The 26,620-nt window shown below is 41.2% G+C and overlaps 4 protein-coding genes across 7 annotated transcripts; 2 read left to right on the top strand and 2 right to left on the bottom strand.

Annotated features, from left to right (window-relative positions):
- Positions 1–56: 56 nt before the first annotated feature.
- Positions 57–6,079, bottom strand: tmem120aa (transmembrane protein 120Aa). Of its 3 annotated transcripts, XM_083696985.1 has the most exons (12): positions 5,966–6,079; positions 4,914–5,032; positions 4,600–4,716; positions 4,344–4,403; positions 4,124–4,219; positions 3,881–3,970; positions 3,355–3,420; positions 3,039–3,100; positions 2,732–2,824; positions 2,373–2,437; positions 1,941–2,009; positions 57–860 (listed from the first exon to the last, which is right to left on the bottom strand). In XM_083696985.1, exons 1-12 carry the CDS (start codon positions 6,041–6,043, stop codon positions 747–749), a joined length of 1,029 nt encoding a protein of 342 aa, XP_083553111.1. In that variant the 5' UTR covers positions 6,044–6,079; the 3' UTR covers positions 57–746. The 3 variants fall into 3 exon arrangements, 2 of the variants coding, with proteins under 2 accessions (XP_083553111.1, XP_083553112.1); XR_014555003.1 differs by lacking the exon at positions 57–860 and having other exon boundaries at positions 1,940–2,009; positions 2,373–2,612; XM_083696986.1 differs by lacking the exons at positions 57–860; positions 1,941–2,009 and having other exon boundaries at positions 2,300–2,612.
- A 557-nt stretch (positions 6,080–6,636) lies between these two features.
- prr11 (proline rich 11) lies at positions 6,637–16,225 on the top strand. 2 transcript variants are annotated; one of them, XM_083696975.1, is made up of 10 exons: positions 6,637–7,306; positions 10,685–10,800; positions 12,729–12,894; positions 13,094–13,216; positions 13,337–13,600; positions 13,952–14,053; positions 14,328–14,440; positions 14,768–14,827; positions 15,054–15,150; positions 15,277–16,225. In XM_083696975.1, exons 1-10 carry the CDS (start codon positions 7,286–7,288, stop codon positions 15,334–15,336), a joined length of 1,122 nt encoding a protein of 373 aa, XP_083553101.1. In that variant the 5' UTR covers positions 6,637–7,285; the 3' UTR covers positions 15,337–16,225. The 2 variants fall into 2 exon arrangements, with proteins under 2 accessions (XP_083553101.1, XP_083553102.1); XM_083696976.1 differs by lacking the exon at positions 6,637–7,306 and adding an exon at positions 10,367–10,501.
- On the bottom strand, positions 7,292–10,184 carry styxl1 (serine/threonine/tyrosine interacting-like 1). The gene is made up of 9 exons (XM_083697016.1): positions 10,070–10,184; positions 9,638–9,762; positions 9,347–9,408; positions 9,089–9,188; positions 8,733–8,866; positions 8,477–8,622; positions 8,294–8,391; positions 8,062–8,174; positions 7,292–7,854 (listed from the first exon to the last, which is right to left on the bottom strand). Exons 2-9 carry the CDS (start codon positions 9,738–9,740, stop codon positions 7,723–7,725), a joined length of 888 nt encoding a protein of 295 aa, XP_083553142.1. The 5' UTR covers positions 9,741–9,762; positions 10,070–10,184; the 3' UTR covers positions 7,292–7,722.
- Positions 16,226–16,614: 389 nt separating the features above from the next.
- smg8 (SMG8 nonsense mediated mRNA decay factor) lies at positions 16,615–20,247 on the top strand. Its single transcript, XM_083696973.1, has 4 exons — positions 16,615–18,152; positions 18,359–18,504; positions 18,620–19,486; positions 19,735–20,247. Exons 1-4 carry the CDS (start codon positions 16,622–16,624, stop codon positions 19,945–19,947), a joined length of 2,757 nt encoding a protein of 918 aa, XP_083553099.1. The 5' UTR covers positions 16,615–16,621; the 3' UTR covers positions 19,948–20,247.
- The last annotated feature ends 6,373 nt before the right edge of the window (positions 20,248–26,620 follow it).

The following is a 26,620-nucleotide window of genomic DNA, read 5'->3' as shown; positions in this document are numbered from 1 at the left end:
GGATTTTCGCCCACACCGGAGTAAAAGCCGTTCATACGTGGTGTAAAGTTAGAAATTCCAGTAAATAATAAATATCGCAATAAAGCTGCAGATTCTTCGGTGACGCCAGAGACTGATTATGCGTCTAAATCATATAACGTTAAACCCTTAACCTAAATCATATAATGCATAATAACCCCTTCTCTTACGTTTTCCTGTCGTCTCTCATAGCCGAAAATAAAACCTCAAATCAGGCAAGGACAAAATAAAGTATGCAAGCTAACAATATCTACATAGTGATATATCGATAACAATGTAATAATGGCAGTTTAGTTTAGCATTTTATTGAACGATAGCACAGACTCAATGGGTTATTATTATTGCGGAGTAGGCTATGGTGCCACTCAGACAGGTGAATCGCATTTCTTTTAATATTCTCCCAGTCTCTGACTGTACGGGTATATGATTGTCAGTGCACTTACTGTATGGCTTACATATTGTCTTACTGTTCAATACATATTACTAACACTCAAACTTATTCAGGTCTTCACAGACAGTAATGTCAGAAATGCTGGATGTAACAGGAACAAAAAAACACAGCAAAACACATATTAGAAAAAAGGTGCTACAGGTATGTAACCTGTTTACAATTCAAACACATAAAACAGACATATAAAAAGTGCATTAGTATATAACACCATTTGCACATATTCCTTTACATAAACATTTATGTTCATAATGTCCAAATATCTTTCTCTTTTCCAGTCTTATAGGCTCTTGGATTTGTCCTGGTTGTGCGTGTACTTGTGGTAAACCACTCCGAGTGTAGTGAAGAAGTTTCCAATGAACAACACCAGGTAGGAACTGCCACACATAACAACCTGATGGGTAGAGGGACATTGTGTCACAACACAGACTAAACAGGACAAAAATGTTTAAAAGACCATGTTTAAAACATTTGAGTATACAAGCATATGCAGACGGATTAGGTGGTGCCTGCTATTTGATTTAAATGTGTTTAAATGTGGCTGAGACAAAGACAGTGATCGCTTGATCTTCCAGTGCGAACAGTGATCAATGACCCCTCTCTCAGCCCGGAATACTTCTTTACAGTTGAACAAGCATGCCGCTGGACATCCTGAAGAAATCGTGCCTTGCCATTTGTCAATTCCTTTGCTATTGTAATGTATCTCACACCTATGTTCTATTGTTGGGATGGTATTTAAGGACAAGGACAGCAAGATGTCCTTTGAGTTACTCGGGTTAAGCCTATGGGCACCGGTCTCCTGTGTTGTCCTTGACACACATAGCGTTAAACGTATGGTTAAACTTAGTCATATGTTGCTTTGAAACTTAAATTGGTTAATTTGTTGATACTCTATTCTCATTGTTCCTATGTGCATTAATGTGATGTTGTGCGCTAGATAACGGTTCTGTTAAATCAGCACGACATAATCGTGACCAGGTTCTCCCATTTAATGTCTAATGTTCACATGCATCGTTAACGACACTTCGAGTCATCGGCTTCAGGTATTGGCTTGAGCGTAAACTTGTGATTCATCTTAACTTGAGGGCATGGTAAAATAGCATTTTGGGTATTCTTAATGGAATCTAGGATCCGATATGATCGAGTGTCTGTCACACAGGGATGCGCAAATCATTATCAATCATTATTAACCATGACATATCTTTTGGAGTCAGATATCACCAAATGTTAACTTGTGTTAGTTGGTCATGTGACCACTTGTGTTCATCATGTCCATAACCGTCTGAAGTTGTACTGGGGAGTAAATATGTGTTTTTATTCTTAGCTCGTCCTCTATTCTTCAGTGTTTTTATTTCCAATTCTTCACATATACCTGCCAAAATGTTGGTAGCTCGAAAGTGTTTTTAGGATTTCCGTAGTTTTGTTGGTAAGATTACATTACCAAAGGAAAACTTGTGAAGTGAACTACACTGACCTGCCACTCTTTACACTCCGGCAGCTGGGCCATCTTGAAGAGTGTCAAGCTGTTGTAGAGCTGCCAGAACTACAAACACATAGAGAATGACACACCCACACATAGAGAATGACACACCCACACAGAAGTGCAGAGACAACAACATCCAGTAGCATCCAACATCCAATAAATTGGTACTTTCAAAGTCGGACACAAAACACCCATTGCAATCAATGGATACCTCAGTTAATGAATACCTTGTGTATACCCACTTCCTAAATTGCTGAGCAAATTGACAGAGGATGGGCCATTCCATTGATCTCAACTGCAGACAGTACAGATAAAGGTGTATAACCAGGCTGGTTTCAAATGGTGGTGCCATGCACGCAAGCTAGACTGAGGAAAACTGACCAGGTAAGCACTACTGTGGGAAGATGACATTGTGATACTCACATGACCAAAGAAAAGGAAGGGCAGGAGGAAGGTTAGGCCTCGCCACATCCACGACTGGAAACCCTCTTGAGGAAGAGGAATGTTTTTATCACTCACAAATCTGTAATACAATGTAATAAACATGCAATATACCTGTACATGTTGTAGACTATTCCGCTACAGTGCTGATTTCCCTCAGGGTTGATGTCCGTTACGTGCTTCCACTTTTTAACTTTTTGGTCATGTTCACTTGAAACAACACTGGTCAAGGAGACACTTGTCTGGTTATAAATAATTGTACGCTTACGCTTGCTCACATTTAATACAAAATTCTGTTAGGCAGTCATAATGCTTCGCAATGGTGGATTTATTTTACTCACCAACAGTCAAGTCCATGTTGTGTCCTTCTCCCAGTGCTCGCAGTCTGTACAGACAGCCACTCTGATAATAGTACTGTAGAAACTGTACAAAACCTACATTACACAAATGGATAAAAATCCTGATTAATGCCAATACTGTTCCTCTTTTGTTGAAAATAAACACAACCCTTTATAAGCATAAAGTAATCATTTTGTAAATGCTGGGCTCGACATTATTGCCATTTGGTAGAAATCCCTAGTGTAGCCTCTGATCATACAATTGTTCTAAAGTAATGATGTTATTTCTAATGTTGTATTCGTCTCTTACTTTGGTATAAGCAGTAGGTGAGGAATTGATTCCTGAACATCTGGTAGAGCATACCTTCAGGCCTGTTGGACAGAGAGGATAGTTAGTTGAAAATGTAGGCAAGTGTGCCATAAACTATACATGATGCATTGATTTATTTTAATGTTTTATTAATGCTACCCTCTAAATGTCCTATTTCATGCATATTGGTAGGATTGCTTTAATAGAATGTTATTATTATTCAATAGTAAACAGTAAAAACTGTTTTGCAGTGCAGGCTGGTGCTACCCTGTGGTCCTATCCCTCTTAAGGAAAGGAAAGAAGAGTGTGCCCTCACCAAGTCAGCATAACCCCGGACAGGAAGGTGGAAACATAGTGATGAAACACCCACCATCCCTGAATCCTGAAACAACATAGAAAAGAGTCACACACTGCAGTTGCAGTTAACAGTTACCTGTCACTTGCATGTTTCTGGGGCTTGTAAAAACAAGCTGTTTGCAGGGTTTTTCAAATGTAGCAGGCTGCACACTGATGTGTAGGGCAGTGCACACACATAAACACCAATAGTACTGTACCAGAAAAAGTATATATATTTCAGTACAATTATATCAATATACACTGCAGATATAAGGCGGATAAAGCAGAATGACAGATATTTGAATCTATAGTGCAGACAAAGAAACATTGTGTCACAAAACTGCATAGGCTGGAGAGACAAAGCGGTATTAACACAGGACTCCATGTAATGAGGCAGAAACAGTAGTGTGCTGTCCTTCTGGGCCACGTGTAGGACAAACAGTGGTGCAGTGTCTCCAACTGAATACACACACACCAGTATGCGTTCAGCATACTGGAATAATGACCTGGAGCCATTGCTGATGAGGATACTCTCCCGGATGGTCAGTGTGCAGTAGTACCACACCAACAGGAAGTTAAAAAGAGCATCTAGGGTTCTGCCAAACAAAGAAAAAGAATGAACAGCGCAAACAATGAAGCCAAATCACAAAAGTCAATAATTAATTGCAGAAAAGTTAAACAATACGCATGGTATAGGCATATAGGGATTAACATAATTGAGTAAAGGTCATTGGAGAGGTCGCTCTTACCTGTAACTGACTACAAAGCTACATGTGAAGGAGAATAAGAGGAGTATGACGGTGAGGATCAATTTGAATTTTTCATATTCATCTTTGTAAGCAAATCTGGTGGTGAGAAAAGAGAGAAAGGATATGTTCACCAAGAGGCACACTAGCATGAGTGAGTTTGTATGTTGATGCATTATAACAATACCATTATATTAAATTAATATGAATCGAAAAAGCTTACTTGGAGTGTTTGTTGAGTAGTGTTACGTTAACGTTTCCCAGAACGAGACTAAGGTATAACCTAAACAACAGAGGACATTATTTTAGATTTTTTTGTCATATTTGCTGTATTGCACAGCACAACCAGCATATACTCAAAATCGAAACAATCTAATGTTTCAATGTCTGCTGAGGGATTATAGATAACCTAATACTGAAGGTGTAGATTGTGAGTTACTGTATACCTGCCATGCAAAAGAGATCAATATTAATTTTACCCATTCTTTTTTGGTAGGAAAGCTTCCATCTCAAAGAAAACATTTGGCCTGTCCTTGATAGATTCCTGGATCCCATCTATTGCATTAATTTCCTCTGGACTTAGTGTGTCTTTGCATCTAAAGATGAAAGCATCATATCGATATATAAGAACAAAGCAGACAAATAGACTTACAGTACATAGCATCAGGCACACCTGTGCAAAGTCAATAGAATGATAATGACTAGCCTAATAGGTCTAATATATAGCACTGTCACTACCAGATTACACTGACAAGGTTAAAAATTAATGCCTTATGACATCAATTGTACACACTCTTCAAGTGACACAGTGAGCGCCTTTATTTTCTTCCTCTGTCTTGCGATGCCAGTGGAGCAGCTGTCTTGTAGCTTTGAGACCTCCTCAAGTTTCTGTTTGTATAGACGGTGGGTCTCCTAGAGGAAATGACAGAGTGGGTAAATGACAATTTAGCATCCCTATGTCACTTGGGCCTATGCCTCTGTAATCTCCCTCACCTCACAGCAATGTTGTAGGGCCATTAACAGTAGGGATGGATTCAAATGAATGGAGGCTACTAGGCTAGCTGAAAAGTGTTCAGAAACTCCCATAGTCATACCATAAAGCTGTACCATTAGCCAGCTTATTCACTTTGTGTCTGCGTAAGTGTCACAAGTTCCCTGTTTCACAATAACCTTAACATTTGTACAGACTAAAGTGGATGTATTGCTCTTGTATCAAAATGTTGTCCTAACTGTACAACTCTGCCAAACCAACAGGGCATCATTGTAAAATAAAAAATGTGCTGTAGGCTTTTCCTCTCCTGATGAAAACAGCTTTGGCTGGTAAAGAAGAGACTGCTGTGAATTTGCTAGAAGAAGGCTACTTAAACTAGCAGGGTCAGAATAAACCAAGAAATGCCTCTTAGAATCTTACATTCTTGGTTTGGATTAAGTTCAGTTATTGTTGTTGGTGAGGGTGACTCAGCATATGCAGTGACTGAAAGTTTTTATATGACTGTGTTACTCCCATCAAATTTAAAGTATATATTCTAGAAAGAGTAGTCATATTCATGTCAGACAAGGAAAGGTAATATGCACTGGCAAAACAATATGATCACTAGTAATAACCGGTTCGCTGGTTCTGCCAGCAACATTGGAGTATTGTTGCCGATGGATAGACAGCCATATTGGTTTGATAGATATCATGTTATTGCATTATTTTCATGCCATTATTAGCTTTACATGCTAGCACACGTTAGGGTGTCGGATTAGCTAGCTGACACTGCCTTGTCTGGCCATGGATGGTGGCTGACGCTGTGTAGCCAGCCAGCTGACTTGCCGTTTACGTTTGCTTAACTAGCCCCTTACCTGGACTTGTTGATAGTCCTTTTCCAGGCCCTCCCATTCTTGTAAGCATTCAGCAAAACCAGTTGGGTTGAACAACATGTTGATACTCCTTTGTGGGCAGAGGAAAAAATATGTTCAACAGTTGAAATTCCTGTCACCTCCACGACACACTATTCCCAACTATTTTAACCAATGAAGTAGCCCGATTATTTGCACGGAGTTTTCCCCGCCCATGCATGAGCCAATGAACGCCTTCGAATAGAACAGCTGCTTGAGGACTGCCTCTGAGTGCCTTCTGTATTTATAGAGCAAACGCGTGTTCAATATATGCCACTGTGTTCTGTCCCTACAGTTACATAGTACTGAAAAGTTTGCACTTGCAGTTGAATAAAAACTGTAATTGAGTCATCCACCATACTTCTATGTTATAGCTTTTAAACAACCATTTCTTCTTCTGAAATATTTAATAGATGTGCATTACATTTTGAAACATCGGAATGATTGTGCTTTACCAGCTGCCAGGTGCAAATAATACCTCCAAAATATCTGACACCTCTCAAAGTAACAATAATGCATTTATTTTGTATAGCGCTTTTCTCAGTACTCAAAGACACTATTCCCTGGAGAAAACAAGAATAGATAGATACATTTAAAAAAAAAAAAAAAGTAAAACAAAAGCACAGTCAGTAAAAACAACAATAAAAAATAGTTAAAGATTAAAAGCAAGTTTGAAAATATGGTTTTTGAGGGACTGTTTGACAAAGGAGAGTGTGCTGAATACTTTGATGTGGTTTGGGAGAGTGTTCCAAAGAGTGGGGGCTGCAGCGGAGAAAGCCTGGTCCCCCCCAGGTCAGTTGTTTAGTCCTGGTGATGGAGATAAGGAGGTTGGCATCAGCTGACCGGAGGCGGTTAGGGGTGTGTTGAAGGAGGTCAGAGAGATAGGAGGGTGCCATGTTGTTGAGGGCTTTGTAGGTGGTGAGGAGAATCTTAAACTGAATCCTAAATCGGACTGGGAGCAAGTGGAGGTTTTGGGGGACTGGACTGATGTGGGTTCTAGTGAGCAGGCAGGCATGATTTCTGAAAGTGTTGGAGTCTGTTGAGGACTCTGTTGGTGGCCCCAAATACAACACTGTTGCATTAGTCCAGCATGGAGGTAACAAACGCATGGACGAGGACCTCTGGATCAGTCAAGGACAGGTGGATCGGAGACAGACAATATTCCTGAGGTCGAAGAAGGCAGTTTTAGCCATGTGTTTGAGATGAGGTTCAAATGAGAGGGTGGAGTCCAGGATGACGCAGAGGTTCCGGGCCTGGCTTAATGTGGAGACAGTGAAGCCATGAATGCTGAGGCTGAAGTCTTGGGTAGGTGTGGTAGAGGGACTTTGGGCCAACAAGTATGATTTCTGATTTGTTGCAGTTCAGTTTGAGGAAGTTGCATTGCATCCTGGACTTTATGTCAGACAGTTAGCAAGGGTGGAGTGAGTGGCTTGAGTGATAGTTTTGGTGATGAGGTAACTGTCAAAACAAGTATAGATCCAGCATATCAACAGAACACATTTCTGAATGTGTGATTAAATGTTAGAATATCCCTAGAGTGAAATATTTCAGCAAATCCATGGAAAATTGGGCAATGCTAAGAAAATAATGTCGTAAGTGGGCCCACATGTAGGAGGGGTGAGGAAAATATCCATGCGTTTTTATTTGCAGTGATTGAATACTATCCAAGCAAATTATAGGGCCATGATGATCTCTCTGTTAATTTAAATCATACATTTTTGTCAATAGCGAGGCTCAGAAATATCAGTCATTCTCCTTCCCAGTGTGTGCAGTTCCCAGTCAGAGAGCTGTTGCACAAACCCCCGGTTTGGCCTTGTGTTGGTTTTACATTGTAGAACATGCTCCCAGGCCTCCTGCAATGAGCAAAGTGGCATCAGTGTCAGTGGGAGGAGTGTTAGAAAACATTTGTAACAGAAGTAATAGAAAGGATAAAAGCTCACTTACTGTCCATCACTCAGCCAGTCATCATGTCACTAGATTACAACAGCCTTTCAGAACTGCACATTCTATTTCTAATGCAAATTCTAAAGAAGACAGTACAATATATAAATAGAACTTGCCCCCAAAGTATATTTCAAGTGATGCAAAAGAAAAGCCATCACCACAGCACTACAGCGGCTTATTCCGTAACTGGAAAAGATCAAGACGGCAGATCCAGTGTTGAGACGGGAGCCTAAAATAAGGACAGGGTTGAAAAATAAATTATACAATTCACGGGATCACAAAAATGGCACAGAAATCTTGAGCATCACTGAACATTTAATTCTAAAACTACTGAACAAAAAAACCTACCAATGAAAGCGCAAATCCTCTCAAAACTGGAGTACAAATCAGCCTCCACTGAATCTGCCACACAGATGTGAAGGATAGAGTGGTTTCCTTTTGCAAACCTAAGAAAATACATATATCTTTATACAATCATCATCAACACAGTAACATGCACTTTAAACATGTAAATGTGAGACTCTCAATTACACGTAGCTGTTGTCTTCAGAGACATTGACCAGGGCGCTCAGTTTCAGGTCTTTGAGGATGTGAGAATTGGTGGCATGTTTGTAATCGCCCATGTATAGTTGACCCGGCAAGATCTCCACTGGATAAGGCCTCAGGCTCTCCAACTCCTACAATATCACCTTCATTAAACATTTAAATATCACATAATAACAGGTTTGCATTCACTCAAAAAGGTCTGAGATTTAATATGATGCCATGGTTGATAGGGAGGTGTTACCTTGATGGTGTAAAGGATTGTCTGTGTTCTAAAGAAAGGATAGAAGGCTGAGAACCTCTGAAAACCTCCTTTCAGAATGTTAACAGGGTAGCGGCTTGATTGTGTTAGGGCCTCAGCACATTCAATAGCCAATCCTACAAACGAAAGAAAGCTACTTTTAAAGAATGGCTCATATCATAGATTGGCTCATTTGATCATTAATAAAATACAACAGGTTGAGTGCAAGATGAGTTTCTTTTTTGTTCCAAAACTATTTCTTAATTATTGAAATCCAAACATATATTGTCGTTAGCCCAACCGGTTTGATTAAAGGGAGCAATCAAAATCAGTTACCAAACTGTTGATCTTCAACTCACCTGAACCTTGCAAAGAACTGGTGCTGCTGTCATAAACCACAATATACCTCATACTCTCAACCTCCACACCCATAGGCATAATAAATGTGCCGTTTAAGTCCTGTAGAATAAAACAGCTACATCTTATCTATCAGCATTACGGATCTTATGTACATTCCAAAATGTTAAGACACAAGAGGACTGGAGAGTATATGATTTTTGACATTGGCATTTTCAAACTGGAGTTGGATGAGGTGGTGTTATGTGTAAACAAAGTACCCATTTTGCATTTCTGGCAGTGATGATATGGCTTGCATTGTATTGTCCATTAGCTCGAGCATCTATGGATAGAAGTAACAGAAAAGTCTAATATAAATATAATATAATTTCATAATACTTCTTTGAGCATAATATACAAAAGGCATAGGCCGAACCAATTTTCAAAATTGAACACCATAACTTCTTCCTCCTGATCCTGATTAATTGATGTTGGTGAAGATGATGGATATGATTGAATCACGACGAACTGAAAACAATCAAATCAAATCAAAACCCCTACCTTTCTCTTACCAATTAAACAGAGGTAGTTGAACTCTGCTAGTCTAGACAGGCGGGTGTACTGATTAAGAATGTTGTACAGTTCAGAGGCCTCGCAAAAAACTGTTCCAGCCATTGATTGTAGGAAGTCTCACAACCTGAAAATAACAGTGAGTGTTTTGAAATAGTGTTTCTCCCCACCTATTTGAAAGCATTGATTAGCTAGCTTTTTTACATGAAGAATAATATTTGAAGGAATTGTAATTACAAAAAAATCTGCAGGTGGGATCTTTCAGTTTTAGTTTGCATGCATGAATAATTAATAGCACGCCAATAAATAATCTCTGACATGACTCACTCAAATAATTACGTTGTTGACATTGTTTGAAGCTAGCTAAATACCAGAATCATTCTGACTAGTAATAGTTGCTGAAACCAATGTTTTCATCTATTACTGACACTTACCTGTGTCATAGGCTATGATTATATAAGAAAATGAGAAGGAGATTTTTTTCCACTTTTAAATCAGGCAACTCAAATATTCTGACTGTTTGTTTCTGGCTAACTCGTCTAGCCAGGCAACTGAACAAACGAGTTTAAGTTCTGTTACTTATGTTGCTTGGAAACACAGTATCCGACATTGCGGTTGGTTGGCAAATGCTCATTTGCGATTGGTGAATTGGTGATTTCCTGCCCTTTTCAATAGCCTATCCAAACGCGCATTTTTTCCAGATGTTCGTAACAGCTTATCTTATTTGCTAAAGTGATTTAGGTGTTGATTTTGAAATTATTTGCTTGGTAGCTAGTAAACCAAAGATTGCGTAAAGAGTTTAAGGAATTCACCGTTTTTTTTAAAAATCTGATTTAATAATTTACTATTTTATGGCTGGAGTATGGGTATGTAGCTAGCTAACTTTGCCATTTAGTAGCTAGTCTGCATGATAGTAGCTAGCGTAGCTATACGGTGTAGATGTGCGCCAAACAATTCTAACTATATTTCTATCTATATACTGGTGGTGTGCTGTGTGCATTGACACAAATTTGGAGTCTCATCATCATATGCGGACATTTTATTTACAGGGACCAAGCAAAGCTTTTCTGCGGCGCAAGAAGAAGAGGGCCAGCAGCAGACGGTGGGCTGTAACGAGCAAAAGACCGCTGACAACACAAGAGCCCATCACACAAATAACCACAAAGTGAGTGTAAAACAAATTGCAATATAAACTGTACATATAATGGACTACAAAAATATTACAGCTCAAAGTGCCATACTTGGACTGCATAGGGAACATATAATGGATTGTATTTATTATGTCACACACAACAATGTATTGAAGTTGACTCCTGAGAGTTCAATGCAAATAGTTGCAAGATAACTTCTCTAAACTGTGAAGATTGATGCAATTATTCAGCTCTTAGTAGTCTTTCATAGCATTCTTTCAAAGCAGTTGTAAGGTTTTGAAATATCAAGACAGGAAACGCATGATCCAGAATCTTTGGGGGCAACCTTTCACTTGATGTTATACACAAAATATCTGAGTCAGAATAACTGTATTCTCTATTTTCCTTGCAATTAGACTGGCTTTGTGAGTCCTCATGACAGATTTCATAAACATATATAACTCCTGTTGTATCATCCCTCTGTCCAGTAGTGCCTCTTTCTGCTATGAATATCTGTTAAAGTGCGTACCACTTTTTAGTCAGTCGACCCTCTCCCACCGATCAGGAGTCAGCATAAAGACAGTATTACCTGGAGTTCTATGCTTGAAATCTCCAAATGTTGCATTATCTGACAAAATAGACTTAAGAGTAGTCTCACTTATAAATGGATCTAGCTTTTCAGTCATTAACTTCTTGTTTGTTTCTGCCATTATATGTGCCCTATGCAGACCAAATATGGCACTTTGAGTTGTATGGCCACGGTAAAAAGCCATCAACATTGGGTAAGACACCGGTTTAGACTCAAACTCACTTGATCCATATTCTAGAAGTGTTGCAGAGTAGACTGGTACCAGAGATAAGTTGAAATAATTATAATATTATAAGGATGTAAATCTGGAGATTGATTTAGCCATTCAACAACTTTCCACTTTTTGGCCCTGAAAATCTCTAGTTGCTATGGCAGTATGTTTTGGGTCATTGTCCTGCTGTAGGAGGAAGCTCTGTCCAATGAGTTTGGAGGCATTTGCTTGTACTTGGGCTGACAAGATGTTTCTGACTCTGACTGCCCAAGTCATAATACCACCTCCACCATATTTCACAGATGAGGTGGTATGCTGTGGATATTGGGCAGTTCCTTTTTATTCTCCACACTTTACTCTTGCCATCACTCTTATGTTCATCTTTGTCTCATCTGTCCACAAGACCGTTTTCCAGAACTCTGCACTTTTGAGCAAACAGTAAACCGGCCGTCCTGTTTTTGTGACTAACTAGTGGTTTGCACCTTGCAGTGTTCCTGATCTGTAGGACAGTAGTTTTGGGGGTTTTCTTAATCATGGAGAGCATTCATCGGTCATCTACAGTAAAAGTCTTCCTTGGCTTACCAGGTCGTTTGCCGGCTATGTTTCTGATAGATTTGTTTTCTGATATTTCAACCTCATAATGGCTTCCCTGACATTAATTGACGTCTCTTTGGTCCTCATGTTGACAGACACCAATACCAGACTCCAAAGGCAAACAAAAGCCTAGCATCAATACTAGACAGAGAGAGCTGTCTTATGACTGCATAAATGACCGAACACATCTGACAAACCAGAATTACCTGTGAAGCCAATTGTCCCATCACTTTTGGGTACCCTGAAATAGGGTATACATTTTTATTTTAATGCATAAAAAATGGTGAAACCAATATGTACACAAATAACATAAAATAAAAGATGATAATCTCTACTTTAATGTCATAGTAATTGTTTGATTTCAAATCCAAACTTTTAGAGTGTAGAGCCAAAAGAAGAACAAATGCTTCACTGTCCCATTACTTACACAGGGCACTGTATATGGTGGGTTGCATTACTACCAAACGTGGCAAACATATGTCTAGCACTCTTAGGATGCAGTTATGTTAACCCAACCTCTTTTTTTTAGCAACTTTAACACTTTGATGGTGTCCTTGTGGTTTGTGTAGTTTGTTTGGACCTGGACATTGTGACACGATCAACCAAACCAGCGAAACCCACATAGAAGACACCCATGGGAAGACTGTTAAGAAATGGGTTCAGTTAATGGATGTCAGAGTGCTGCTGCTTGCAGTTGGCAGTGTATGCCACATTTGGAGGAACAGACTTAGTCAGGTATGTTTCTACAATAGGATTAGGTACAAGAGGGATATCGGATAATTCAGACTGATTTGCTATCTTTTTATCCTGGTATGCACTCTTGCATGGTATCAAGACATTCTTAATGTGGATGCAAAGCCATTTACAGAGGAACAGAATATTGTGATTATGCATCATGTCTAATGCAGTCTTTGTTTTCACCTCTCTCTTACAGGTGTATGATAGATTCCTGAATACCTTGTTCTTCTGGCGGGGTTATGCCATGGAAATTAAGACCCTCCAAAATCAAATGGATGAGCTGCAGCGAGAGATGGGAGTCCTGCATTCTACTCTTCAGGTTAGACACAAAAGATAAACAGACACCACTTAACACATAAAATTCAAGGTTTTACAAAAACGGTTTTTGTAAAGCAACCATGCAATTACTATGTCAATCAATCCACTGTGTCTCTTTCAGCTAGAAGGTGGTGGGGTTAAGACCACATGCCGATGCCATGGAACGGCTGCTGGCAGTTCAGTCCATCTGTTGCCCCCACCTCCACCTCCTCCCCCTCTTCTGTCAGGCAGTGGAGACCCTCTCCCTGCAATCCTATCTCCTGCAGCACAAGTCCCACCACCACCACCACCACCACCTCCTCCTCCTCCTCCTCCTCCTCCTCCATTCACCACTGTCCTGCAACCCTTTATACCCAAAAAGAGAGTGGCCTCAGATACTCTACAGGTAATAACTCTCTCACATTTTGAAAATGCTCAGGGGCCAGTTCCTATTTAATAATCTTAAAGCGATTGAAGGATATTGATGAAAGATGATCTTAGTGCTACTAAGATTTTGGGAAAATCACATACATTTCAGTTCCAAAGCCAGTTTTAAGTTGTTTTATGAATTCATTTGTAAATTGATTTGTAATAAAAAGATTTGAATGGGACATATTGTTTATATCTTCCAGGGACAAGCATTTGCAGACTGCTGCTTGTACTGTTTCTGACTTTCAGTGCTCCAACTAAGCATCAGTATTCAGTCTCATCATCTCTCTTACAGTATACTTAATTTACTATATCTTACAACCATCAGAGCTCCAAGGAGAAGCAGGATGGACTTGTGGCCGTGAGCCTCAGTGATTTGCTGGCTGTCAAACTAAGAAAAGTCACTGTTACCAACAGCAGTAAAGCAAAGGTAAGAGGCAACAATTGCAGCTGGCTCTTTTTTTACCAGAACATTTTTTACAATACACGTAATCAACCAAGGCTCAATAAAAGACCATACGTGTAACATTGCTGTTACATAAGATTGCAGATTGCAATTCTCTAACAGTTTTTCTTGATTGCTATAACAATGTTTGTTTTATTTGCTCAATTGTTAGATTGCAAGAAAAAAAACTTTGGAGTAATTATAGCATGAATGTTAGAGCTACTCTGAATGTCTGACAATGGGCCTGTATTTATTGCAGAGGTCTCCTGACCAGATTCGAGCACCTTTGGTCACTGTAGCAGACCTGCAGAAAGTCCATCTGAGACGCTCCCACTGCAATCTGCCCCCCAAACTCCGCCTCAGTCTCTGCAGGTAAACCAGTCACGATTCCCCATTTTCTCATCTGCTGCCATTGTTGTGATTAGTAGGAGATCACAACCGATTATCAGGGTGGTATGTTCTTTAGACCTGGTCCTGAGGACCCATGTGGTCTACAGGCTTTTACTCACTTTTTGGGTGTCTAGAACTAGGATTGAAGACAACTACACTAGTGTATCTAGAGCATTCAAGGTGTTAATACATTTGTTTTCCCTGAAGGATTTGTTGTTATTGGTCATCGTTTATATTAAGTAATTAGTTGTTGTTCTATCTACCTGAAACTATTGCTGCCTGTCTTAACATTTTGAATCTCACCTCTAGAACACCCACGAAAAGCCCTTTGAATCTTCGTACACAGCTGAAGAGGGTGCAAATCAACAGGTAGGTAATACATATCAACATTCAACAGTGCCTTATTCCTATGTTCCAAAGTGTTAAAGGGCGTAATATATGTGGTACCATTTGTTGAACTTGTATTCAAGTCAAATTGAGCTTTACATGAATATGAGATGTGCAATGCTTGACAACTCAACCTCTCTAGTGACAATAGTTTTTCCCTTTCATGGTTGTAACTCCCTGTCTGACTGTAATTCTCTCCAATCTGCAGGAGTCCAGGTGGCACTCCACTGTTTGATAAGGAGAACATTGAGACAGGCACTGGCCTCACCCCCATCATGACTCAGGCTCTGCGACGCAAGTTCCAAGTATGTCACTCAATCCACAATGAACCACAATTGCACAGAACACATGTATGTAACACATTTTACTGTATGTAAGGTGTAATGGTCTAACCTGTTTATAACCAGTTCCTTGCTGTGTTCCCTCCTCAGAGTGCCTTACCGAGAGGATGCTCTCCAAAATCAAATAATGTCGATTGGAGCTTTGATTAAAACTGAGACGTTGGTTGAAGTATACATGGCCGACGATTGAGACCGACGAAGTTTAAGTGTAATAGATAATGAAAAGGCTGTTAAAGAAATGCTCCAATGTTGTTTTGTAAGCTATGGCTTAAACAATTGACCAAATGCTAATTTTATTATGCTTGCTGCTACTGATGAATTGGTTACTCATAGGGTGATGGTGGATGAACAGATAATACTGTTGTGTCTTGGACCCATAGGACTAATTCTAATTCTATGCATGGACCACTTTTTAGAATAGTCACTAAAGGTCTTAACCAAGCAGATTCAAAAGAGTCATTTTCATTCATCAGATTATATTGGATTGGATTTGCCCTGGTGACCATGGCCTTACTATATTATCTAATATAGGATTGTTTAAACCCACTGCTGCTTCAGAGATAAATTTTAATTATAAAGCACTGGTCTTGCCTCGTGCTTAGCCATGCTTCACATTGGTTAGCCAGCGAACTTGCAGTTGGGATACAATTTTGTGGTAGCACCACAGAATTGTACATAGATTTTATTAATAGGAGAATGGTAGGAAAATCTATGATGAGCAACTTGAACCGAGTGAGTTGCATCACTCATTTTTGTGTGCTAGTAGTACCCTCGTGAGTACAGGACATGTTAATAAGGAAGTCAGTTGCCACTCTATGATCTGTTATCATTGGCTAAAAACAACTTTCTTTGTAGATTGGCTTGTTAGCCATTTCATGTTTTGAAAAACGTGATTGGTATCTGTCCCTGTTTCAAACAAGTTTGCATTCCATGACCTGTTAAACTGAAACCAAAGAAAAAAGGCTTTACATTTTGTATGCATTGCCTTGCAAAGTTTCCTAACCACTATTGTGCTTTATTATTATAATAATAATAAAAAAAAAAAAAAAACGTGTATAATGTCCTGACACGTGTGCATTCTTTTAGGCTGGCATTTTGTTTGAACTAGTTTGAATGGTGTTGATTGATATTATGGATGTCAGACTGATTTTTAATTTTCACTTTCATTTGTTATTGTTCAATGGTCATGTTTAGCTTGATATTTTCAAAAACATCTCTCTTTGATTAACAACCATGTTTACCTAATATTCACACTTTTTTCTCACTAAGTTTAGATGGCTGTTTTAGGAGATAAATGGTTGAATTGGATGTGAGTCACGGCAGAAAGAATTTCTTGTTTCTACACGAAACATTTTACTTGACGTCCCGGAAGTTCGTATTGTGCGCCGCTGTTTTTTTTTTTTTTCTTACGTTTGTTTTTTATCGGGGTGTAAAAATGGCCTTGCCCGTGAGTGTAGGATCGCTCCTTCAATCGGAGGTTATAGAGGATTCACTGTACAAAGATGAAGGTCTCTGTGTTCTGGGGATATTTGGTAAAAGTGCAATGCAACCTGGGTCGCCAAAAGAATTTCTTATCAACACGCTCGCGGACAAGCACATCTTCCCTCTCTTCGGTGGGCTCGACGAGACAGACATTCTAAGCGGCGGAAGTCTGATTCAGGCGTACTACAGCCAGGAGAATCGCGTATTGTATTTGGTTCTCACTTCAGTTTGTGACAACCGACAGCTTCTACGTGCATGTGAGTCTTTGAACGCGGGGATCGGTCACTCCGATGCGCACGAGTTTTGGAAGGGGGCGGATAAACAACACTGTTTGCAATTGCTGTATCTCTTCTCGTTGTGCCATGTCCTACTACTAGTCCACCCTACGTCCTCTTTTGACGTCACCTATGACAGGTTGTTCCGTGCTCTGGATGCGCTTCGCCAGAAAGCTCTCCCACTACTGCGCGCTGCCATCAAAGATTCCACCATATCCAAAGAATGGAAGGTGAACTGCCGCCCCTGTCCCCCCCGCCTGCTCTTCGTATTTCAGATGAATGGTGCTCTGAGAGTCAGTGGTTCAGGTGGAAATGGCACAGATCCTTCAGGAGGGAACCATGATAAGCCCAAGAAGCATTCTCCACGAAGACGGCTTCAACACGCCTTGGAGGACCAAATATATCGAATTTTTCGGAAAAGCAGAGTCCTCACCAACCAAAGCAGCAATTGCTTGTTCACTGTACCTGCTAACCAGGCGTTTGTATATGTAGTGCCTGGGCCAGAAGAGGACCCAGTGGGTGCCCTGCTTGGACAACTACGCTCAAACTGCACCCTGTGGGAAAATGACACAAACACTTCATTGTCTGGACCAAGGCGCTACCAACAGATGCGCCATTCAGCAAGACAACCATCCTTTACAGTGGAAAGCAGCAGTCTGTCATCAGGTGGGCAATTGGTGGACTGCACTTTGAAGGAATTCCTATGGCAGCACGTTGAGCTTGTGTTGACCAAGAAAGGCTTTGACGACAGTGTGGGTCGCAATCCACAGCCTTCCCATTTTGAGCTGCCGACCTACACTAAATGGGCACAAGTTGCTTTCAAACTATACCAGGTAATGATAACCAACACAGAGGAAGAAACTGCAGAGTTAGCCATCAAAGTGCAGAGTCAACTAAAAGTAATGGAGGGTTTTCTGGATGCAGACGCAAAGTTCTCTGAGAATCGGTGCCAGAAAGCCCTGCCCCTGGCGCACAGTGCCTACCAGTCTAACCTTCCCCATAATTACACCACCACGGTACACAAAAACCAACTGACTCAAGCACTTCGGGTCTACAGCCAGCATGCGCGTGGTGTAGCTTTTCAGCGCTACGCCTTGCAGCTGCATGAGGACTGTTACAAGTTCTGGAGTAACGGACATCAGTTGTGTGAAGAACGCAGCCTCACAGACCAGCACTGTGTGCACAAGTTTCACCTGCTACCACAGCCAGGTAAAGCCTCACTACCCCACAGGTGAAATGGCAATTACTGCTAGCATCAGTTATTAATTATGGCCATGACTAGTTATTTGCTTCTGGCTCTGGTGTCATTAAGTTTAAAACACAGCTGACACTGTTGGGTGCAGGAGAGCCTTATAGTGGTTCAAAGTGTAGTTCAGTGATATCCTGAAAATGTTGTTGTTGTTATCTCTTTGCAGGTGAAAAGCCAGAGATGGACCGCAACCCGCCCATCCTCAATCACAACAGCAGGGGGCGCTCCACCAGCTCCTGTAATTGTGGCCGCAAACAAGCCCCTCGCGAGGACCCCTTTGACATCCAGGCTGCCAATTATGACTATTATCAGGTCAGTATTCTATTAAATCGAACTGTAGTAGAAATCAACATAAACATCAGCTAACGACCTCTGAGGCCCCAAAAGTCTTTCAGTGACTTTCACACATTTTTTAAATCCCCTATAGATGCTGGAGGAGAAATGCTGTGCGAAACTGGAGAGGATCGACTTCCCTGTCTTCCAGCCAAGCACCCCAGACCCAGCACCAGCTTGCGACGAAGCACCAAGGCCTTCTGAGGTGGCAGGGCCGGGGGAGACGGAGAGACTGAAGGATCCCACCACCCACACTCCAGGGGACAGGACCAGCCTCAGCCTTGCCCTCAGCCTAGGCCAGTCCACTGACAGCCTGGGGCCCTACGGGGATGGTGCCACTGAGGGCCAAGAGAAGAGGCCCAGCCTGGTGGACCGCCAGCCCTCCACTGTAGAGTACCTCCCGGGCATGCTCCACTCAGGCTGCCCCAAGGGCCTGCTGCCCAAGTTCTCCAGCTGGTCACTGGTGAAACTCGGCCCGGCCAAGGCCTACAACTGCCATACAGGCCTGGAGCAACCAGGCTTCCTCCCTGGTTCCTCCTTCCTCCTGCCCTGGGACGTAGTTATTCGCTCCCGCTCTGAGGAGGAAGTGGGGTTAGCCGAACCCCTGGATGGGGGGCCATCTTCTTGGCCGGCCCCCAACAAAGCCCTGGCAGGGAAGAGGGGAAGCGCGGGTGGACTGGGCCGGGGGCGTAGGCGAGACGACGTGGCCCGTGCCTTCGTGGGGTTTGAGTATGAGGACAGTAGGGGGCGCCGTTTCCTCAGCTCCGGGCCTGATAAGGTGGTGAAGGTGTTGGGGCCTGGAGGGGCCAAGGAGCCGGCTACCAGGGCACTGAACACTGACATGCCCCTCTACATACCGTCCCCTGCCCAGGGCCGTGGATTGAAGCCACATTACGCCCAACTGACACGGCTGTTCATTGTGGTACCTGATGCCCCCCTGGAGATTACTCTAAACCCGCAGGTAAGCTATTCTCTCTTCAGCTTTATTTAAAATGTCTTTATGAATGTTTCCTTATGGGGTTTTGTTTCCCACTCCTAACAACATGAGAGGAATGGTGATCCTGCTATCACTCTAGCCATAAAAGTTGTGGTACAATAATAGCTGAACTGAGTTATCAATAGTCACAACATGCTGTCAAGTTACATTTTGGGTCCATTTGACCAAATAGCTGCCTGAACCAGCCTTTTCCATCTCTACCTCTACCTCAGGTGCAGCATGGCCCTCCTCCCTGCCCAGTGTTCCACCCGGAGCAGACAGAGCTAGTGCTGCCCTCTGATGGCCTCTGGGTGCTACGCTTCCCCTACTCCTATGTCACAGAGCGTGGCCCATGCTACCCCCCTAAAGAAAACCAGCCCTTAGCCAGCTACAAAGTCCTCCGGGGCATCCTGCGTGCCAACACGGCCAGCCCACCACCACAGTAAACCCACTCAAAATCATACCACCACCAGGCTTCAAGTAAATGGGACTGTAATCTGGTAGTCTCATCTTTTTTTTCATCCTGTTTTTGTGGTGGTTCCGCAATGGACTCGATTGAGTTTGACTGAATTAATTGATTATGAACTGCAATCTTTAAAGAAGAAAGGATTTGCCCCAAACAGAAACCGGTGGTCTTGAAATGTTGAAATATAGACCTTGTTTACAGATCTTTGTTTCTTTGTTCATGGTGTCTTCATACTGTGTTCCCCACTAAAGAGAGAATAAAAAGTATCTAATGGACTGTCCTTTTGTGTCAGATTTATTTACTGATACCGTGCAAACTCGTGTAAAACAATCTTGTCACCAGACTTCTCCAACTTCGGTCCTGGAGAGCTACTAGGTGTGCAGACATTTATTCCGGCCCATCACTAATTCACCTTACTTTTTTTAATTGATCTCACATGTCAGTAAAATATATTACTGAAATACATAGGTGTGTTAGTGCTGTGTTACATATTTATTTAAATCGTCATTCAATGCTTGTTGATGTGATCAGTCAGCAGCTTCAAGTTCCTCTGTGTCCACATCACTGAGGACTTAACATGGTCACACCACACCCATACAGTGATCAAGGGTTAGGAACTATACCTCAAGTTTTAATTCTCAAAAGACATTGCACTCCTATGCCACTACTATTGCTACTGCCCAATATTGCTGCTATTCACTTTGCCACCTTTATGTCGTTGTTTATTATTATTATTATATTGTACTGCATTGTTGATTGTGTGATTGTTGTTTGCTGCATTGTTGAGTTGTTGCCCTAAGCATTTGATTGCATTGTCTACGGCTGAATTATATGTATTTGATAAATAAACTTTGATTTTATTTTATTTGAAGAATGAGTCTCCTGTATTGACATACAAAGATGCAGCATTACCCAGCAGATGTCGCTGTTAGCCAAGTTTTACATTCTATAAAGGCACTAGAAAATTCTCAGTATGGCCCTCAAACTGAGTGACAAGAATTTGATTTGGAAAATAAATCACCATCTTTGTATGCAGTTAAATGCCAAATTACTGACTGTGTTTTATTGAAACATTGTCTTGCTCTGCATCAAGGCACAGTAATTAATTTTAACACTTGAGCCTTTGTCTGCTGCTGATTTGAGTAATAATCAATTATGGTAGGCATGTAATCGGTCTAGACTAGAACATTAATAATATGTAATGGTGCAAATAGCCTCATCATAAATATAACCTAATCATCTTTCAACGTCATGGACAATTGCATTTACGTAGTTTGTTCATTAGAATGTCAATTTAATTATTTCCATTGAAATGTTTTTATAAGGGTGCAATAGAGGTTCGAACCGGTGTCGTGTCAGTTAATGTTCCCGATTAATCTAATGAAAATTAAACTTATGACACTTGGTCCTCCAAAGCAGTTTCATGATGACTAATTACAGTTAATGATAATACCATATTAATGTTATATTACTCGTCTTTTGCAATTAGTATTATTTACAACTTCAGTAATGATTGTCAGTCATGTTATACACTTGTTCATCACATTTTTGTAAATATTATGACAGTGATTTTGATATTCTCATGACACTTAAGATCGGCTGTATGAATATAATTATGTATTCCAAATATGCATATTTCTCATTCAGTTGGACATTGCTGATGCTTGCAGATGACATATTATTGATTGCATCTGTAATCTTATATCATTCAAGTCAAACATTTTGATTCATTTTTCTGTTAAATTGACACCAGGTTAACATCAATGAATGTTCTGAATTAAATATTTTATATTAAAACACAATTAATAGAACACTATCTGACAAGAGAACACATTCTGACACGACACCGGCTGTTGTGGTTCCTTACCTAAACGTCCTCAAAACAGTAGAATGCGCTTCTTTATGCACTGCGAGCAACGATTGGTCAGCTCTTGCAATCACTGGCCAATGAGCAGAGTGTTGCTATGCCGTAATGTTACATTGATTGGTTAGCTCGACTGTCAGTCTGCCCCCAGACATGGTACTGTCTTTGCGCAATAACATCAACTGAAGTGGTGCGTACACTATCCGATGGATCTCCTCTACTGCTCGGGCATTGAAGTGAACGCATAGAACCAAACCTTCAAATGGAATGAGAAGGATCTGCCTCACATAAAGTTCCAATCTACGGAGGACAAGGGGCTAATAGTGATTTTCTTTATCCAAAGGTAATTGGGGGAATGGTCTGTAATTGTTATTGCAGAACTAAACTGCGTTTGGCTCTGAAAGTTTATGATGACAATTCTGCCTGCACGTGAATACGTTTTCTTACTCTTACGCATTGTATGTGACATGCGAGTTTCTTTTGTTGGTGGGATGGATGTCCGCAGTGGCGTTAGGTGCGCTGGTTTACACATCGTTCCCAAAGTTGGCAGTGGCGTATTTTGCACCACAGCTGCACTGTATGCTATAGGACAGCATCCAAACACTGCTGTGGTGCATGCGCGTTACAAAAGGGGAAGTCGCAAAGAGAAGCTTGAGTATTATGAAATTGTTTTGCTTCTGAGCCTGTTGACAACCGACTCTCTATCCAATGTTGTCAATCTCTTATCCCTCTTCTGTAATGTTATCTGCGGCTGACTTGCTTGTCTTGGTGCAGCAACAGCAACTCAAGATGTTGGCAATTATTTACTGCAACAATGTAACAGTGATTGCGCACAGGTTTGCCTTGTTAGACCATTATTATAGCCTACCCTAGACAGTCTTTCATTAATGACGTAACATAGCTTTTTTTTTTTTTTTTTTAATCTATTTATATACATAGCATTCCCTCACTAATATACTGCATATCAGAAGATAGCCAACACCTTGTTATTCACAAGTCTTGACCTACCTAAAGTGCAAATGACAGGTGGCGGCAGCTGACCATTTGATTAGCAAAGCTATATCAACTGGACCAATTTAAATGAAAGGGTTATTATCATGATGGTAGACACTTTGATTAAGTTTAATTTGGGTATATTATCACATTTCATTATTATTATCCAATTTGGGTAGCTACAGTCAGTGCTAAAGGTCAAATGTCAAAAGAAGATGCACTCAGTATGTTACCAAAGTAACCAAACCACCAACTAAACTGACCTATCCTTGAAACCTGTGGAAGTAATAGATTTTCTTGATCAAAAGCTCTTCAGTGACAGCCACCCTTTTCTTACAATGCACCATGACAAAATGTGCCTTTAAAAAAAGCACAGAATCAGATATGTTCCATGAAACCAGTGCCATGCTGTTGAGTGGTGCTGGAGATATATTGATGTGTGGGAGTGTTGCAAGCCCTTGGGCAGTCTGAGTAGGTGGGTTTCAGTCAGTCTGCTGCTCTGTATGCATGCAGTGTTTGTATATGGCTAGACTACAGTATGGTTTGCGATGGCTCACTCTGTCACTGAATTACCACAGCAGAAGGTTATCAAGATCAGGGAACATATTGTCCCCATGCGTATAGGAAGGTAATGCACATGATAAAGAGAATATTATTGTTTTATTTCACTTATATTTTCCACCAATTAGATGGTTTACTTTGTGTTAACCTACCACACAATTACTTGTCAGATTAGTTGTTATGTGTTAATCATGGGGATATACTGTATTTATATTGGTAAGATTATGAATAACTACTGTACACCTTTCACAATGCAAATCATTGGTAGTTCAACACAGTACAATACGATGCACACCGTAAGTTACAGTAGACCCCATGTGTCTTCTCCTCACAGCCTCTTGTGTAAGTGTTCCATATAGAAAGGACATTGATGAGGGCTCATGGGCTGTAAATCAATCCACAGACCAACTGTCTGCATACAGTACACACACTCGCATTCATCCAATGCTAATATGCATCGGGGATGTTTACACCTACATCTAACTGGTCACACCTATTTCCTGCCCGTCATTGACACCAGCTGGGACGTTGAAGAGAAGTAACCCCCTTCTCCCATCCCCTCACACGGCCGGTATTGTGAAGGATTTGGGACATTGAAGTTCTATGTTTAAAACATTTTTTGGGCTGGATTGTAATTACCTTAAAAAAAACATGCCACATAAAAAGTAGTAGTCCATTTATGTGTGTGTGTGCGTGCATATGTGCGTGTGCTTGTGTGCTTGTGTGTATGTCTGTCCACTTGTCAATGTCTGTGTTTGTGTGTGTGTGTACAGGTATATGCATCCCCAGCCCAGTGACCCAGCCCCTCTGCTGTCTGGCCAAGCTCAGTGCTCTGGTTTGACCCTATTGGTCTGCCGGGCTGGGCTGTGTTGCTGGATGGTGAGAGATATAGCCTAGCCTAGTAGCACTGAGCTAGTGGGTGCCATGTACAGTCTGGTGACACAGGAGCCCCTGGCCTACATACAGACAGCAGCCTAGTCTGGTCATATAGACATACTGCAACTGACACTGACGCTCCCGCCACTGCATCAGACACTGACCTGGTTCTCCCTCTCTCTTTCATTCATTGGTTATTCTGTCTGTCTCGCACACACATTTCTCTTTTCTTTTGTTATTTTTTCTCTCACTCTTTCTGTATTTAATTTGGTTATTTTTCTCTCACTGTCTCATTATCTTTCTCTTCTACTCTCTCTCTTGTTCTCCCATTCCCTCTCTTATTCTCTCATTCCCTTTACTTTTCTTGCTGACTTGTTCTATTAGCCGTTAATGTATCCCTCCACCTCTGTCCTCTCTGTGTTTACCTTTCAATATATGATTCCTATTTGACACTCTCCTACCTATCTATCTTTCTCCCCATTTCTCTTTTAATGACACACTTATGAACATTTTCATCCCCAACGCTTCTGTGTTTTCCCTCTCATACCCATCTCAACATCTATGGCTCAACATCTCTGGCTTATGTTGTAATTCTTGTTGTCATTTAAAACACAACCTCACAAACAGATGTACAGTATCTGTCAGTTAACTGATGACAGCTTGTGTGAAAAATGAGTCTCACTCAAATTAGTCACCAACTTCTCTTCCCTTCGGTTGAATAGGACATTACTTTTATTTTAATACAACAGTGTCAATGCCGGGTCAATTAAGGGACTGATAAGTATATGATTAGAATACCGCTTTTGAGTAATTGGAGTTATGTGCAGTTGCTTTGGCGGCAAAATGTGTCTCATCATAGCTTAATCCAGTTTGTTTGATGGAACCCCTCAAGTTCCTTTGATGGGCTAAGCCACTATGTGTGTTACATCAAGTTCAAAGGACATTGACCATATCTCTCTCCACTGGATATTAACATATTTGTGGCATATGTTTATGATAGGCCAGACAGGCATGCAGTTATTCTGTGGCTCAGTTCTATTTGAATGGTTGCTGATTCGTCTGTTGTTAACACATCAACCATGTTAGCTAGTCATGTCGACAAATCAAGGTATTGTTTCAGTGTTTGTTGTTTACTATTTGCCTCTTTGTTTAGTATTTATGCTGAGGAGAAGTAGCTGTTAATCCAGACAGTCACATTAACAGTGTACCACGTGTTAGTGAAGGCCAGCTTTTTGTTTTCATTGGTTTTGCCCTGAGGGAAGACATTTTGGACAGAGGCTGTCAATGGTGTGTTAGGGTAAAGAAAGTGAGGGAGGTCTGCCCATTGGTGTCACTGGTGGACACACACACACACACACACACACACACATTTAGGCTGTGTGAGGTGCTGCAGCTGTTGCCCATAGACAAAGCTCACAATGAATGGCTTCAACAGCCCTAGCCAAGCTCTTTGTTTGGAGACGAGTGTCATTTTTCGCTTTCCCGGGCTGACATGGTTTAGCTAAGCAATACATGATGGATTGAATCTACTGAATGGGCAGGATGGCAGATTAGACAGGTGATAGCATTTAGGACAGTCCTTTTTGATATGAGTAGGATGTGTGCTCTTTTTCAACATTGATTATGTCAAAAGGCCAGGGGAAGTGTTTATTTGAACAGTCTTGACTGATTCAGTGACTCTGATCATTCAGGGCCACTATCTTTTCTCCAAGCTGTCACTGTGTTTACCATGCTAAATGGTTAATCTCTTTCTCTCTCTCTCACTCACTTGCTTGTGTGCGCACACACACACACACACACACACACACACACACACACACACACACACACACTGCTTCAGTGACAGCTTGGGAGAAAAAAGAGCAGCCCTTAATGTCACGGCTCTCACTTTGACTGACCACCACAGTGACCCTTGCCCTCGGACCTGAGAGGTCTGGCCTCAGCACTTCCATTCTTCTCTCAGGGGGTGCCCCACTGCCCCCTTCACATTGTGCCAGCCAGTGCCACTGGGCCCTGAGTCAGCAGGTTTAACAGCAGGCTTACATGGCATGAGCCGCTTACCTAGTGTGAACTGCTGAGTGGGACATGGGAGTGAGCATTCTGGCAGCCTACTGTTAGCACACTACCTATACAAGGGGCCCTATGGAGGGACTTCATAGGACAATATAGATGTTGTCTTTGTATGTGGCAAAGTGAATGAGGTAGACCCTCACTGTATGAAAACGTCAAAATCAAGATTACGTTTTTGATAAGAATCTGAGAGCCAGTCAGTGTCTGCTTTTACTTGTTATTGTCTTACTAACAAGACCTATCAACAAATGCAAAATAGACCTAGTGAAGGGAAGATCTATACATACAT

The sequence above is a fragment of the Argentina silus genome (genome assembly GCF_951799395.1).
Source record: "Argentina silus genome assembly, chromosome: 2".
Taxonomy (NCBI): Eukaryota; Metazoa; Chordata; class Actinopteri; order Argentiniformes; family Argentinidae; genus Argentina; species Argentina silus.
Note: the sequence above shows the minus strand (reverse complement) of the source record. Positions and strands in the feature narration are given on the sequence as shown.

Excerpts from the sequence above, each read along its gene's own strand:
- tmem120aa (XM_083696985.1), bottom strand. The coding sequence starts at position 6,043 with ATGTTGTTCAACCCAACTGGTTTTGCTGAATGCTTACAAGAATGGGAG. Across the intron at positions 4,220-4,343 it reads CTACTCAACAAACACTCCAA|ATTTGCTTACAAAGATGAAT; the intron begins GTAAGCTTTTTC and ends TCTCACCACCAG. Across the intron at positions 3,971-4,123 it reads AGCTTTGTAGTCAGTTACAG|AACCCTAGATGCTCTTTTTA; the intron begins GTAAGAGCGACC and ends TTTGTTTGGCAG.
- prr11 (XM_083696975.1), top strand. The coding sequence starts at position 7,286 with ATGCTGAGGCTGAAGTCTTGG. Across the intron at positions 12,895-13,093 it reads GGAGGAACAGACTTAGTCAG|GTGTATGATAGATTCCTGAA; the intron begins GTATGTTTCTAC and ends TCTCTCTTACAG. Across the intron at positions 13,601-13,951 it reads TGGCCTCAGATACTCTACAG|AGCTCCAAGGAGAAGCAGGA; the intron begins GTAATAACTCTC and ends TACAACCATCAG.
- styxl1 (XM_083697016.1), bottom strand. The coding sequence starts at position 9,740 with ATGGCTGGAACAGTTTTTTGCGAGGCCTCTGAACTGTACAACATTCTT. Across the intron at positions 8,867-9,088 it reads CAGTTCTTTGCAAGGTTCAG|GATTGGCTATTGAATGTGCT; the intron begins GTGAGTTGAAGA and ends TTTCGTTTGTAG. Across the intron at positions 7,855-8,061 it reads ACTTGAAATATACTTTGGGG|GAGGCCTGGGAGCATGTTCT; the intron begins GCAAGTTCTATT and ends TGCTCATTGCAG.
- smg8 (XM_083696973.1), top strand. The coding sequence starts at position 16,622 with ATGGCCTTGCCCGTGAGTGTAGGATCGCTCCTTCAATCGGAGGTTATA. Across the intron at positions 18,153-18,358 it reads TCACCTGCTACCACAGCCAG|GTGAAAAGCCAGAGATGGAC; the intron begins GTAAAGCCTCAC and ends ATCTCTTTGCAG. Across the intron at positions 18,505-18,619 it reads CCAATTATGACTATTATCAG|ATGCTGGAGGAGAAATGCTG; the intron begins GTCAGTATTCTA and ends AATCCCCTATAG.